The sequence below is a fragment of the Pocillopora damicornis genome, chromosome 14, assembly GCF_964200805.1.
Source record: "Pocillopora damicornis chromosome 14, jaPocDami1.2, whole genome shotgun sequence".
NCBI lineage: Eukaryota > Metazoa > Cnidaria > Anthozoa > Scleractinia > Pocilloporidae > Pocillopora > Pocillopora damicornis.
Window position 1 is genome coordinate 15,030,903 of NC_142683.1, and position 16,242 is coordinate 15,047,144.

At 37.5% G+C, this 16,242-nt stretch overlaps 1 protein-coding gene across 1 annotated transcript; it reads left to right on the forward strand.

The window, feature by feature from the left end:
• The first annotated feature begins 3,976 nt into the window (after positions 1–3,976).
• Positions 3,977–15,819, forward strand: LOC113676883 (pleckstrin homology domain-containing family A member 8). The gene is made up of 15 exons (XM_027193624.2): positions 3,977–4,207; positions 6,491–6,607; positions 7,648–7,818; positions 8,330–8,439; positions 8,754–8,847; positions 9,159–9,205; positions 9,974–10,032; positions 10,646–10,710; positions 11,178–11,487; positions 11,600–11,685; positions 12,523–12,581; positions 12,986–13,116; positions 13,420–13,490; positions 14,084–14,145; positions 14,257–15,819. Exons 1-15 carry the CDS (start codon positions 4,159–4,161, stop codon positions 14,443–14,445), a joined length of 1,620 nt encoding a protein of 539 aa, XP_027049425.2. The 5' UTR covers positions 3,977–4,158; the 3' UTR covers positions 14,446–15,819.
• The last annotated feature ends 423 nt before the right edge of the window (positions 15,820–16,242 follow it).

Sequence of the window (16,242 nt, forward strand, 5' to 3'; positions counted from 1 at the left end):
GACTTAAATCATTCCAAGCCGGGGAAGAGTTAAACGAATTGTTGAAAGACGGGTCATCAAGATGAAAACAAGCTAACTAGTGCAAATTTAAAATTCTCAGAATAAAAGGTACTATTGGAGAAAAATGAATGAAGTAGAAAGAGAGCTTCAAAAAGTAATTTAAATTATGTTTAATCGGTTTTAAGCATGTGGTTATGTTTTGGAACCATTTAGACCATGTGTGGGTGTTTAATACGTTATATAAATATCTCCTACTTGACTTTCAGTACAAAGCGCCGTGAGCCGGCCAGCAGGCCTAAGGCTGCTGTTTTAAGATATCAGATTGTTCCAAATGTAATTTATGCGTAATGAAAGGAAGTGACAGAGAAAAAAACTAAAATCAAAAGAACCAATTAAGACAATTATCTACTTGGAATCACATTGGAGAAAAACGTCATATTCACAGGACACAGACTAAAATGCAGTTAGCACTCTCTCATAACAAACAGATGGAAGATTTCTTTCGCACTGTTAACTTCTTGCAGAAGACATAAAGAAAGGTCGAAGAGTGACTGAAAAGATGAATTCCACCCTGAAGCCTCAAGAAAGCATGAGTGCAAAGTGCATAGGGTTTCTTTTCATTGGCAATGTACCCAAACAGATATCTGCTATACCTTACGCTATTTTGGTTGTTAATGTACTGATCTTGGTATTAACTTTTCCTTTTACTGCTGTACTGAACACGCTGGTGATGTTCGCTGTGGGAAAGAAAGCGCAACTTCGAACCGTATCCAACGTTGCCCTGGCGTGTTTATCAGCTACTGATGCAATGGTTGGAATCTTTGTTCAGCCTATGTGCATATATATAGAAATATCATCATTATTAAAAGGAGAACTATCTGGTAAAACCGGCAGCTGTTCAACGCAAATCGTAGCCAAATATGTGATCAACTTTTTCTGCGCTTCTTCGCTCGTCCACGTAGTGTTAATGAGAGCAGAGCGTTACATGGCCATCAAACATACCTATAATCACAGCAAAGTCTTCACCAAAACCCGTGTGCTGATGGCCTCCACGGCAGCATGGATTATCACAGCAACTGCACATGTCTTGCTGTACATCAACCAGAGTGTATTCAATCCTATCACGTCAGCTTTCGTGGGAGCAATTTTAGTATTCGTAATCTTCTCCACTGTTATGGTATATCTTGAGAGTCGTCGACACGAGAAGCAAATCGCAGAACAGCAAGTTTCATTGGAGGCCAGGGAAAAGTTCTTGAAAGAGAAAAAAGCCCTAAAAGTATCCACTACAATTGTGTTCATTTTTATTATTTGTTATTTACCGATAATGACTTTAAGAGTGATCAATTTCGCTTTTGGCGTCGACAAAATATCTTCTATCTCAACACATGTAATTTTTGTCTCTTTTGTTTCGTCAGCGCTTATCAATTCCTTTCTGAATCCGCTTATTTACTCAGTCAGATTACTACAATTTCGCGTCGCAATTATTGAAATAATTCTAGGAAAAAGCTACTCTAGAGCCGAAGATCTGGGTTGTCAACATTAGGTTCAACCCAAACCGCGGTTTTACGCAGGCAGTGGTCTTTGGGTATCCACTACGGGTTGTTTTATTAAATGTCCTTCCACCGCTAGATTTGGGCCCTCGACGTCATTCACAAAAGTATATGTTTAGATAAAAGATTCCGCCAAATTTAAGATAGCTTAGAACGCAGTTTTGTTAACAACGGGTAATAATTTTTTGATTACAGGCCCCAAGAGTTTTAAGAGAGAATAATTGGATTGGTCAGCATTATCAGATTCAGAAAGATGGAAAGTGTGGTCTATTACTTTCATGCATATGAAAATTAGCTTAAATGTATCACCGAAGGAAGATAAGCGTTTTCATTCATACTGAAAGAGCATGCTAATTATTCGCGCAATCTCTCTTAAAGTATACAATTTCTTAAAGCTCAATAAATAAACAAAGATTGTCTGGATTTTGTATTTTAACGCTTTATTTTATTTACTTTCTTAAACTTCAAAGTAACGTTTTGGGTAATGTTTACATTGTAGATACTTTATCTTAAGAAGTAAGAAAATTAGAAAAACTGCAAGTCACGTTTTTCAGTTCAGTAGGTGCATATTGTGTTTCTTTGAAAAACAAAAGGTGTAAATTAAAAGTGTCGACAAATAAACTTGTCTTGTAAAACTTCCCGGCGTCAAAGAATAAGCTTCCATCCTGTTAAATGGTCAAAACTGTTGAGCCTTTAATAAAAGTCTACCTCTATAGGGATAGCCAGCGTAATTTACATGCAACAGTCGAACCTGTATCAAGCCGGCGCCAACGTAAGCGGTCCCTTGTCAGAGTCCTGAAATTAGTTTTCTTTTTATTCTCTATTAAGCGATCACCTCTCTACAGCGGTCGCGATCACCCTTTACTAAGTCTCAACGGCCATTTTTTATTTTCCTCTATCTGTATCAAACGGTCACTGAAAGCGAGTCCACATAAATAAAGCTAACAATAATCTCTTAAGTCTGGTTTTTAATCCATGTTTCTCACTTAAAATCAAAGTAAGTAGTATTTTCGAGCGAGGTTCTGTACATGAAGTGATAAATTATGGCATAAAGTAGCAATGTTTATCCGCCAATAAACAAAAAAAAAGCCAGTAATTTTTTTTTCTGTGATACCGTATCGAAACAGGAATTGTACAGCTGGTATTTTTTAAACTTTTTCACACGAACAGTTATTTATAAATTGTTTGATTTATGCCAATGGAAAATGCAAGCGAATTGTCAATTGTGCACTCGTTATTTTGCCTTTATTTTAAGCATCCATTTGTCGACGGTTTATCCAACCCTTCGTTTTTAAAACGATTTAAGTCTTTTCACACCAATCCTCTTAGTTTTTTTTCCTAATTAGTTACTCGTTAAACGTCACAGGAATCAGTCCAAACCCTATTTATTAGAAATGGTAGCCAATTAACGAGAAGAGCTGCTGTTTTGGTATACTATGAGGTGTTTTTAGATGAAAATTAATACAATCAATGGAAATGACGCAAGTGAAACGCTCATTCATAAAAACACTTCTAGACAAGCTCAGAAAGCTCAGAAGCACATGGGAAAAAAACATCATATTCACATGGCACAGAAGAAAATGCAGTTAGCTCTCTCATAACAAACAGATGGAAGATTCCCGTTCTCGTCACTAAGAAACTGCTAAAGTGCCGAAGACAAAAGGGAAGCGACTGAGAGGATGAATTCCAGCCTGAAACTTCAAGGAACCATGCCTGCATATTGCAAAGGCTTTCTTTTCATTGGCGATGTACCAAAGCAATTTTCCCCCTTCCTAATCATCAATATAGTGATGATAGTGGTAACGTTTCCTTATACTGTTGTAGTGAACGCAGGGCCTGAGAAGATAGTGGAGAAGATAGCGCAACTATAAACCTTATATAACGTAGCACTGGCCTGCTTATCAGCCACTGATGCAATGGTTGGAATCCTTTTTCAGCCTCCGTGCTTATATATTGAAGTATTAGCTTTATTATCAAAAGAATTATTAAGTAAAATCCTTTACAGGACGTGGCCAAGTATTCTATTAACTTTTTCTGTTTTCCTTCGCTGACCCATTTGGTGTTGATTACTGCTGAATTGTGCGTATCCATCAAATATATCTACAGTCACAGCCAAACCCTAACCAAAACACGTGTGTTAATGGCCTCAGCTTCAGCGTGGATTTTCGCAGCAGCGCCACACGCCATCCTGCATATCGACCAGCTCAGAGTGTTTTCAACCCAATCACAGACAGGATCCTGGCTAGAACCCGAACCACATACCCTCTAAGTGTTCTTAAATATTTGCACTCTAAGTCATTTTTTTTACTGCCAAATTCATTGATCTAAAAATCTTCCCACCCCTCCTCGATAGTTGAAGTCGTTTTTTTCAGACTTTTCCCAGCATGCAGCATTACCGGAAGTTCGGGAGGATTCCGCGCACGCGTGTCACCAACTGCAATAGAAAATTTTGTAATGGCGGACGTCCTAACCCGTTGGTGGTTACAGAGAGAAAACCTGAGGATAAATAGCTTAATCCGTGTTAGATCGACGAACACTTGGACTTGTGTCCGAACGTAGGATTTTTGCGCAGGGCTACGTGAACATTTTAAAGAGAGAAGCGCAGAAGATGTCGATAATGGAAGGGACTTTGTGGAAATGGACGAACTATCTAAGTGGTTTGTAATATTTTATTTCACATCTCTGCTCTTTTGTTGTTGTTTAGATTTTGTTCCGTGTTGTAACTGAATTTTATAAGCGTGATCTTGATCGCTTCTCTTCCCGAATTTTGTAAAATTTGCCTTTTTTGTCAGCATCCAGACGTATTTGTAAAGAATTTTTTTCGAAGTGATAAGTTACTGTGAAACGATACGTTGATTTGTGGTTTTCCTATTTCATAGCAGAACGGCTTTCCTTTAAAATATTGCGTTTGTAGATAGACGTATACTTAATATTTCGGTGGCTTTTCAGAAGACAATGTCATCAGAAATTGTTTATTTCTGTTAAGACTGAGACTTCCTTAACACACATGGGAGAAGTTCCCGCGGTTTTGATCAGCGAAATAATTTACCCGGACATGATAACTTATTTAACATTACGGAAAAATCAAACAAAGAAATTCATTATTCATTAATTTACGCCCGGAACTACTTCACTTGCCGAGTCATAGATTAAGCGGTTTAGTGAATTTATTTGTTGATTTTATGTAGTGTGTACTGTATTTACCACACTCTCTAGGTGGTTATTGTGTTAAATGAAAATGTCTGTGCTGTTGGGAACTTACACGAAAGCACGGAAACACAACATGGCAATCGGAAACGGTTATTAAATTTCAGTTTTGTTGAAAGGATCTATTTGAAATCCTTTGTCAAAGGCCAACCATGTTATCATTTTCCTGGATGCCAGAAATAACGTATTAATGACAGTGTTTTAGCTGTTTTACAGCTGCAAATGTATGTTGTCCTTTATTGAGTATTATTTGCCCTGCAATAAGCTTTTTTCTGTGCAACGGTACTTGTAGTTACTGTTATTTTGCTTTCACTGTGGAAGATCAAATTTATAGGTCAGAAGAACCTCTTTCCTCAAAGGGGACTTAGAATTTTTCCTTTGTCCCACGCTTGTGACAAGGTGAAAATCATCTTTCTCTATTTCTTAACTGAGCTTAATTACTTACCATCTTTCTTACTCTATTAACCCTTTCACTCCCAAGATCTAATTAGTAATTCTCCTTACTATCTGCCATACTATTCTTATGATGTTAGTTCAGAGAATTTGGTATTGGATCAACTAATAATCCCATGATTGATATTCTTCTCTATTCTCATTACCTGCCTGCTTGATATTGTATTGATATTGTTAGGAGAAATTCTGTCTTGGTCACTTATGGGAGTGACCATTCTTGCCTTCCAGTTATGGTGTGATGCTGATTTTCATAAAATGCTTAGTTCTTTTTTCTTCACTCACTCAACTAAGGAATGTAAAGAGTAGGTCTTTTGGCAGTTTTATAAGTGAACTCCCATAAGTGACCAAGGAAGAATTTCTTCTTACAAGATATAAATCTATTGTCTAAAGTTAGACACTAATATCTAAAATTAGACAGTTGTGTCTAAAATTGACCACTTGTTTCTAAAATTGACCACTTGTTTCTAAAATTGACCACTTGTTTCTAAAATTGACCACTTGTTTCTAAAATTGACCACTTGTTTCTAAAATTGACCACTTGTTTCTAAAATTGACCACTTGTTTCTAAAATTGACCACTTGTTTCTAAAATCAGACTCTACTGTCTAAAATGTGACACTAGTTTCTTTAAACAGATGGTCATGTCTATGTTTGGTGTGAAATATCACTCAATATTTTCACGAGCTGTACTGTATTTTGACAAGCCCATAGGATGTCAATACAATCAGTGAGTAAAAATACTTAGAGATACCACACATGAAAACATCCAATGAGTTATTTGTTATCCAACTGTTTTTTTTATGGGGGACAAGTTTCTAAAGAAAATGTGGTGCTGCATCAGTGGGAGAGGATAATAGTGTAATTTAGAGTTATCAACTGAGTTGAAAACGTAAATTGGCTCCCTTAAAAGATTTGAAGGCTGATGTTTCAAGTTAACTCAGTTGATAACACTTAATTACCCCGTTTTATTATGAGAACATTTTTTTAAGGAAGAAAAGCAACTAGATAGATATATCACTAATTCTCCCAACTGGTAATCGCATGATTCTTATATTGCTGTTTGTGAGAATTTTGTTTTGTAAGAGTAAAGTTAATTTCTTACACAGGAACACAACACACTGACCTGGCCAGGTCTTAAACTCTGATCTTTCCACTTGTGTTCAGCGAGATATAGGCCTATGCATCTCCCACACATATTTCTTGGTGATTATGAATACTTATTAAATTATTTAGAAAAATTGGTTTTGTGGTTTTATAAATTATATTTTTATGCTCTTTCAGGTTGGCAGCCCAGGTGGTTTGTCCTAGAAGTTGGAGTGTTGGCGTATTACAAATCTCAGGAAGAGGTTGGGCTTGGAAGCAGAGGATCAGTGAAAATGGCTTGTTGTGAAATTTCAGGTAAATTATTAACTTACAAACAGTTAAGATATATTAAAGTTCACAAGGCAAACAGGTGGACAATTAGAGATGGTTTGATGCTACTCTGGTTTAAAGATTTACTTCTGAGTTAAATTCATTAAATCTTTAACCCTTTAACTCCCAAGATCACATTAGCAATTCTTCTTACTGTCTGCCATACAGTTCTTATGATGTTAGTTTGGAGAATTTGGTATTGGATCAACTTATCCCCTAATTGGTATTTTTCTTTGTTCTTGTCACTGTTCTGTTTGATATTGTATTGATAATGTAAGGAGAAATTCTATCTTGGTCACTCATGGGAGTTGTAGGATTAAACCAGAGTAACATCAAACCATGTCTAGAGACAGTTACTCAGAGTGTGTGGCACAAAAGAAAGGGCTCTAAAGTCAGTGTTAAACTTATGCACCTTGCCTTGACATAGCTCGTTAGTGTTTAAGCTGTGCACCTCACCTTGATATAGCTCCTCAGCTGGCTCTGTCCTTTGAATTTCCCTCCCAAAAGTGCTAAAATTAGTAAAGATTGCAAAATGGCATGAGAATTCATTCTTGCTTTCAGGTGCATATATCACAATTTAAATGATAAGCTGATTGATACATGAATTGTGATTGAAGGACAGACTTAAAAATAATGTCACCATTGACAACATTTTGGTGTTTTATCATATAAAACAAATAGAGTCCATTTTGCCATGGGTCTGTATGGTAATATATCATAGAAGATGCCAAATTTTGGTAAGAACCAGTAGCTTTCCCCTCATATGCCACCTTTTTGTTCTTACCACATTATTCGTGTCATCTGTGATCTATTACTGAAAAGACTGCATGGCAAAATTGAATCTATTCGTGAAGTCTAAGGATGAGTAGAGTTCAAAAGTTGTATGAAGTATAACCAAAAGGAATACTTTTTTTCGCAAAGTTCACAATCATTATTAAAGAATAACATCATGCATGATCTGAAGTTGAGTATACTCTGATCCCCATGCAGTACATGTAATTAATCAAACAAAACCATTTGTTTAGTACATCCTACAGATGCTGTTCGAATTGACCTGAAGATTCCCCCGGACCAATACATTTACCTTAGGGCTGCCACACCAGCTGAACGACAACAGTGGTTAGTTGCATTGGGAACAGCCAAAGCATGTTTGACAACAATGAAACATAACGGCCACTCAGAAGTGCCTGAAGAATGTAAGAAATTGTTTTAGATACACCTTTAGTGTGCCTTATCTGTTGTGATTTAATTTTTCCCTTGTTTCAAATTTTATTGTCCCTATGGTAGACATGTTGTTCAATGTGATTTTGTAGATCAATGAACGTTTAATCATATGTCTCAGAATGTAGGGTCAGGCTATTACCCATAATTGTATTGACTGCAATGTTTTAACTGATACACTGCTAGTCTTCGTCAGGCAACAAGGTCAAAGGTTTAGTGTGCATCACATTTATAGCACCTTGGTTTGCTGTTATTGGTGTGTTTTAGTGCACTATAATTGGTGTATGTCAATCCTCATTATTATTCCAACTGCTAGATGTTGTTCCCTCATAGGTCTGTTCAGTGTTTGATTGTTTTGATGGCTGTTACACTTTTGTGTTGTCTCTATTAAAGTTATTGGGATGAAGTCTTACAGGAGACAAATGATAGAACATTCACTTATCATTCTCCCTATTAGTCATTCTGAGCAATGCCTTTTGTTAACAGCCATGAGCCAGTTAAAGGAGAAGATGCAAGAGCTGAACATGTATCGCAGTTTACTACTGCAACAAATCAGCACCATTAAGATGCTCTGCAGCAATAAAGAGGACAACCAGGTACTGAAATAACACCCTGCAAATCCTGCCTTTGAAGATGCATTTGATGATTGAGTGATTAGCATGTAATTTCTCCCTACTTTATTAAACATTAAGGACACAAGAATATTGGATATGATAGTCAACTAAAGGAGCTCTTGATTATTCAACAAATTCTCCTTGTCCGAACCATAGGAAATATATTGAGAATGGTGGTGAGAATTTGCATACTGATATAGGGGTGTAAAGGGTTGCACAATGACATGTAATTGTGTTTCTTAACCAAAAATCTCTTGAAGCATTACTTAATATTTTTTTTGGTTATTTTTGTTAAGGAATTTGGAGAAGCAGCAACCATGCTATCTGCAACTTGTGATGAATTTCTCAAAAACATTTGTGACTGTATGGATTTAGCAGAAAGTAACTTTGGTGAGTTATTATTTCACATCATATAACTTCACTGACATATTTACCCTATGCTGGTGTTTGTACTTGTACTTGTGATTGCATTGCTAGTGCAAACTGAAGTAAGTTCTAAATTAGTTTTTCTCCAATCACACACTACTAACAGCAGTGCAGTATTTAATGGAGCCACTGGGCTGCTTGGTGGGGAATATTACTTGCTTATCCCATCCAAGCTAGCCAATCAGCATGCATGAAAAGCACTATTTGTCTGTCTGGTATGTACTAATAGGGGATATATTTTTTTCTCATTGCTGGGTCATTTCTGATTTTTCCAGGGAGCTCCTCATCTTCGCCATCTTCACCATCAACTTCCATGAATAAGGTGTGACATGAACATTAAGTGAATAAGGATCAACATCAGTATCTAGTAAGCTTCTGGGCACCTACCCCTCCCCTGACCCAACAGTAGTCAACTGATAACATTTTAGGGTTAATGTTGGGGCAGAGGAGGGATGGGTGAGTGGGTAGTTGCTCAGATACTGAAATTGATAGGTGAATGACTAAAAAATAAATAGGAAAGAAATTTGTTTTAAAGCTGAAAATGTTTATTTACCAAGATGCTAGTTTACACTCAATTTGGATCAAACATTAGGTCCTGTCCTTAAATAATTTTTTAATAATTGTGAACAACTTTAAAATTCTTTTTTGGCAAGGATCCAGACTTTTTGTAGAAAGTAAGTGAGGTTAGGTAATGATAGTGATAGTGAATGAGTGATTGGAATAACTGAATTCATCTTTTTGATAACAAGACGCCTGGAGGCATTAACGTGAGATACGTTGGTCGTTTTCTACAGTCACTCTGGTTTTTACGTGAAAAATGATAAATTTGATGTTGATTCTTCAAAGTACAGGAATGACATCGAAAAATAAAGGCAATGAAAAAAGTCATTAACACGGGATATTATATGCAATCACCTCTCCAAAAATGAATCCCAACCAACAAGGCGTAACTTCAATGAGAAGCACAAGCACGAGGCTAATTTTCATATCTGACTGCAACGACGCTGAAGCGAATTCCCAACGTGGTCTGCCACAAGCATCCCACATAATTAAACTGATACATGTTTTTATTATATTTTCTAATCTCTAGACTTTAACATCAACAAAGCACAGTACTTTTCAAAAACAATTACTCCATGATGGTCATAGGTAAGACCACTTTGTAAGAGTGTTAACATCTTACTTCTCTTTACAGTGTCACTGTTGACTAAAGCGTTAAGGATGTGAGAATATGGAAAATGATCACCAGCTCGAAATCGTTGAACCAAATTCTTCATATCAGTACTACTGGAAATGTACAGAGAACAGTATGGAAAATATGTTTTAGTTCGAAATATCAGTTCTTCACAGTGACTGTGATACATTTATTGTGATTTAAGATCTGAGATTTTGGTGTTAATCCGCAATAATATCCGCAAACTGTTTTTTTTAGAACGTCCTAGTAAAAATGATAACCATGTACTTGAAAAAATTACGCGCATCTGATCGGCTGAGAACGAGTTCGCATTAACATGAGCGCAAAGTACAAGAAGCGCGCGCACGCTTTCAAAATTTCGTCTGTCTGGAGATGTTTTTTTGTACATTATTAACAAGTGGTAACTTGATTTCTCTTGCAATTTGGTGTAAATCTTTCAAAGACTACAAATTGCTCTTGCTCTACTGGCACATGCAAGTTTGGTGTCTTTGAAAAATTTACTCGTGCTTATCACGCCAAATTGCAAGAGAAATCATTTTATTACATATACATATTTTCATCTTACAGGTCTGCATCCCCTCCACCATCGCCAACTCCAAGTGTTGCCAGTTCATTTAGTTCTACTTACAATGGTAAGTAACGACCCTGATTCCACAAATTCCCTAACGAACCTACAGGGCTGGTTTGGACACCACAGCTACCACAGCGGTCAAACGTCGAGCATGCGCAAGTGGATAAATCTTGCCCGGCCGCTCGCCAATTTCCCGCGCAAAATTTTTGAGGAAAACCAACGAAGCATCTTGCAAATGTTATGAGAATTCTGTTCAAGGAAGTGGGAAAAAGAAAAACTAGAGACTTTTAAAACACGAAGTTTTTTTTAATGCGTGTATCCTGCTAATGGACTATTTTTTTCGAGCGTGCACACCCTGACTTACTAGCTTGTGTGGCTGTCTATAACCCTTGTTACACAATTTCGTTTTGACAGGCTGAGAGGACGCCTCATAGTCAGTGCAACACCGGCACATGCGCAGATGTATGACCACTGAGTTGATTTTTATGTCACTAGCGTCAGAAATACAAAGCTGCTTTTTTATTCCAGGACCACCAAGCGTCACAACCGTAAGCGACCAATCAGTTCACAGCGATAGGATGACGTCATCAGCTACCAAGCAGCACACGACACAGACTCCCAACCAAGTCGTTGGGAACCGTTCTTCAACAAATTCCTCTGAGCACAATGATCGCAGGCACGTGCAAGCTATCGGAGTGTCGGCCAACCCCACCCTCAATCATCACAAGGCGAAGTATATTGAATTGTCTCGGAATTCCCTCGATTCACAGTCGTCGACTTCAAATTCAGAGGAAGTTAAGGAGGAACCTTTAACATTCTTCACAAGTGTGCAATTTAGGTAAATTTGAGGGAAGTAAGCATTGTGTTGAATTTAAGTTGGTTAAAATGCTTTTGAAAACAGCCACCTTGACGTCACTTACAGCATTATTTTTCTGCTTATTGTTTTGTAGATTTGAGAACATTCAGTTAGGACCAGACAATGGTATTCCCACTAAACTTTTTCTTTCGTCCTGTTCGTGTATCCTACCGTTTCTCGGTAAGTAGCAACACCCTTTGAATTTCTCACCACATAGGGAATTTTTGGTGAAAGGCTTTTGTTACTGAAATAGTTTTGCCTTCTATACCATAATAAAGCACTATTTAAGGATACCGGTACGTTGGAACCTGGGGTTATCCTTGGTTTTCCTCTTCAATGAGAGAATCAAACCCTTTTTTTTCTTTCTATGCTCGTGAGAAGTGCTTGACATCTTGCATAAAGTTTTAAGATAACCTTTTACCCTCTAAGAGTGACTAGCATCTAGTTTCTCCTTACATTATCACCCCTGAATCGCACACGAAGGTCTTGAGAATAAAGGATATGATCAGTAACTTAAAAAGCTCTTGATTGTGAAACAAATTCTCCTGGACAGTTCCTTAGGAAATACATTGGAACAGTATGGAGAATGTGTATACTGATATTAGGGTGTAAAGGGCTAAAGAATGAGCTCGTGAACGTTGGACATGGGACTTTGGAGCGTGTAAACACACTACGAAGCGACAATGTTCACATGAAATGGCTGCAGCTTTTCATATAAAGTTGCATCTGTAAAAAGGAACGACAAAATGTACTTTTGCTACGGACTTCCCCTTTTGTAGAATGGTTGATCGTTGGTTGCTGTCGTAGCGTAAACCTAGAGCCAATTCATAAACAATAAAACAATACAGTGCATGTTGGCAAATATGTTTTAGGCCCAACCCTCTGTCATTTAAGCCCACTCACGCGAGTGGGCTTAAGTACTCTTCAGTCCACCAACATCTCCATTTTAGCCCGCAAAATGCGTCACAATGCCGGATGAAGTGATGATAATTTGTACTAATTGTTGTGTTTTTTCAGATGTTCTTGGATCAACTGCATTTGCTCCTGTTAAACTGGATATCAGTGGGAATATAAAAGTAGGGATTTGAAACAAAGCTTTTTCACTTATTTTATGGTGGCTATCTATAAGTTTATTTTCGTCAAAACATATTAGGCCAACTGCGTATGTGTAAAGTGTGAAATAAGCTTACCAATCACATCGTAGCATATAAGTTTTCAACCAATCAAAATAAAGGGAAATGCCACAAGGTGCGAGTGACAACGCAAAGTTAACAGACTACGTGAAGCGCGGGAAAACGCGGATGACACAGTCTGTTAATTTCAGTTTTGCATCTGATCAGTTAAAAGGATAGCGTGAGTTTTCTAGACCAATCAGAGCGTAGTGCTATAATAACCAATGCAGTCCCGAGTTATTTTCGATACTCAGATGAAAGTTGCTTTACTAAGTTATCTAACCAAATTTTGTATCAATCTATTGCAGAAACTCGAAGCTAAACACGATACGGATCCGAAAGCGTTTGTCACGCTGCAAAATATTGTTTACCAAGAACTCAAAAGCAACACGTGTACGGTGAAAAACTCAGCCACGGACGCGTTACTATGGTTGAAAAGGTGAGTAAAATAAAAACTCTTCATTTAGTCAGGAAATTACTTGGAAAAGTTTTGGTTGACAGTGAAGTTTTTCGCTGTGTTATTGTGTCTAAATGATCAAAGGTGGCGTCAAACCGTTAAAGTAAGGATGTCTATCTGAAGCGCTTTTTGCAGATGAAATTTTACCGTAGACAATTTTTTTGCCAAATATTTACGGTTAACGGTTATTTACCGCTTAATACTGGTTGCCCTGCGTCATTCACAAGATGTGAATACTTTTGTAAGATGAGTCTCTTACGTCGTCCTATTAAAAATCTATTTCAGAGCTTTAGAGTTTATGCAAGTGTTTCTCGCTGAAGTTGTTCGAGGAGAAAAAGATCTCGCTGTAGCGGCAGGTAAGAGTTTTTTTTTTTAATTTCATCCACATTTCATGTAAATAAAGGTCGAAAATGACTGATAACTTCTCTCCAATTGTTTCATTGGCTCACCTTCGTTTATTCCCGAGTGAACCTCGTTGAGTGTCAATTACCAAATAACGTCAACGAACAATCCACCAAGAATATAGGAAATCATCACCAACTTAAGTAGCTCTCGATTGTTAAACAAATTCTCCTTGTCAGCACCTTAGGAAATGTATAGAGAACAGTATGGAGAATATGCATACTGATGTCAGGATATAAAGGGTTAAGCGCGAGGGAATTACGAATAGTTTTAGTTTTGCATCTAATCGAGAATTTGAGACGAGTTTGTACCAATCAAGAGAGAAGTGAACGGAAAACCAAAAGAATGTAGCCCTGTCTATCTTGCGACACCCAACTGTAAATTGCCCCAGTCCTTCGCCGTGATCAACTGGAGTGTTATTAGCAGTTTCGGTCGCGGTCAAGCGCCTTTCCAACTGAACCTTCTATGGAGGTCCTTGGTAATTTACTGTGCAGTCGTTCAATGTTTTATTCCACGGGTTAGAGTTTAATTAAAAGTTACTTCTCAGGTACGGCTTACGGCAAGACGCTCAGAAGATATCATGGTTGGGTCGTTAGAGGGGTTTTCGCTGTAAGTATAAGAAGATTTAATATCGTAAGACTTTTGACATTTTTTTTTAATTTCTGAAATCATCACGAAGGTTGGATTATGGCTTGATCATTCTACGTGATTTATTTGTAGTTGGCAGTTAAAGCAGTGCCATACAGATCGGATTTTCTTACAGCTCTTGCGACCACTGAAAAGGGCTTGGCCACTCACAAGGATGTCATACGGGACATGAAGATGTGCGTTGAGGGACTGAGTCGATTTACGAACATTATAAACCAGTTATACCGGAAGCACAAACTCGATTCGGAGGAGACCGTGTAACGACGTCACGCTTCATTTCGGCGGAACCGTTCGTGACATTGTCACGCTTTTCCGCCCTGTTCACGCATACATACGAGGCTTTTGTCCTCGTTCTTATGTAGTTAATCACATAGCTAGCTCAAAATTTATTTTAATAAGAACTATTATTAACTAAATAACATAAATATTTAAGAACGACAGTCAGTATATATAGAGTTAACTTTAGATCTCGTTGCTAAAAGAATGAATAGAGTCAGGAACCCATTACTTAATGGGCTCCTGATAAAGTAGTGTTCAGAGGACTCCCCCTCTACCGCTGTGAACTGGGTTCCATTTCCAAAGGTGGCGTGAAATGTGTGTTGAGAATTTTGCTCGGGTTTTCGTTGTTGTGGTGAGGATTTTTCTTTGGAAGCTGTGGTTTTCCTCCTCCTCAAAGCACCAACACTACAAATTTCAGTTCGACTTGATTCGTTGTCAGACTTTCCCTGGTTCTTCCCAAGCTGTTATTGTTCCACGCAGAGTCTTCAAGCTCAGTGGCAGTTTCCATTAGCCTTATCACTCTCAAGAACTCGTCAGAAAATCTCCTACTGTCTGCCATACAATTCCCATGATGTTAGCAGTTAGAATTTGGTATTGGGTCAATTAATAATCCCCTTAATGATATTTTTCTTTATTCTCATCACTTGCCTGCTTGATATTAGATGGAAGTTGTGAGGAGCTTTGTGTATAGAGCATTTGACCGTAAATATAATTATTTTTCTTCGTTCGTGACAAAATGTTTTTCTTTAACAGGCTGGAGTAATTGTTCAAAATCTCTTTTTTTTTCTAGTTTTTACTGACTGTCGCTCGTAATATATTGAAAAAAAATCAAGATTTACCCACATACTATAAATCACATTAGGTAATTTAAATACTGTTGGAAATTTAATTTCTTTTCAATCGCCCAATAGTTCAATTTGACAAAAACGGTAATCACACAATTACCCTTGCCATTTTAAATATTAGTATAACAGGTAGTTGGCAAATTATAGATCTGATTGGCTACACGATGTCTTTATTGATTGGTGCCAGTCTCAAACCGCGCACGATCAGTGAAAAAGAGAGCAAAGTTGCAATTTCCTCGTCCCCTGATCTTATCGGTTCTTTTCAGGTAAGGCCTAGGCATGAGAAGTGGCTTCTAAGAAACCCTAGGGGTCTGGGAACGAGAATGGCCGACCCAGCATGATATCGCTCGGAATCATGATATTTACTCAAAACTACAATTGAATCTAGCAAAACAGGAACGCTATTAATTTTATTGTAGGGAAGTTTTATAAAAAAGCATTCAGGGAAATGTATCGTTCAAACTAACTGGACTTAAGTAAATCAAAAAATTAAAACGCTATCAGATGGTAACGGTTCGGTGACGTATGTTTTATGAGTACGTGCACTATGATTGGTCAGTTTAGCGGGTCGTAATTCACTGTAAGGCCTTTTCAAAAGTCTGTTTGGAATCAAATTTCTCCCCTCAATTAAAACCCAAAGATCGAACGAATTTCTCGTTTTCTCGGTCTGCACTAAAAGTTGTGGGACCTAATTTTTCGGTTATGGTCCTACTAACGGCCATAAATCCGAGCGGAACAAACTGGGTTCGTTACTTAACAGTGTCTACCTCGAACTCAGTTAGCAATAGGCACTTATCTAGAGGACAGAAAAGTAAAAGTAAAGAAAACAATTCTAAAATGGCTTAGTTCTCTGACCAGATAAAACATCAAAATCTCACAGCTTGTATAGATGTGTACAATGATTTATAACGTGGATTGATAATTTCATCTTGGA

Coding starts and splice junctions, on each gene's coding strand:
- LOC113676883 (XM_027193624.2), top strand. CDS start 4,159: ATGTCGATAATGGAAGGGACTTTGTGGAAATGGACGAACTATCTAAGT. Junction 9,206..9,973: donor CATCAACTTCCATGAATAAG/GTGTGACATGAA, acceptor TCTAATCTCTAG/ACTTTAACATCAACAAAGCA. Junction 12,582..12,985: donor ATATCAGTGGGAATATAAAA/GTAGGGATTTGA, acceptor AATCTATTGCAG/AAACTCGAAGCTAAACACGA.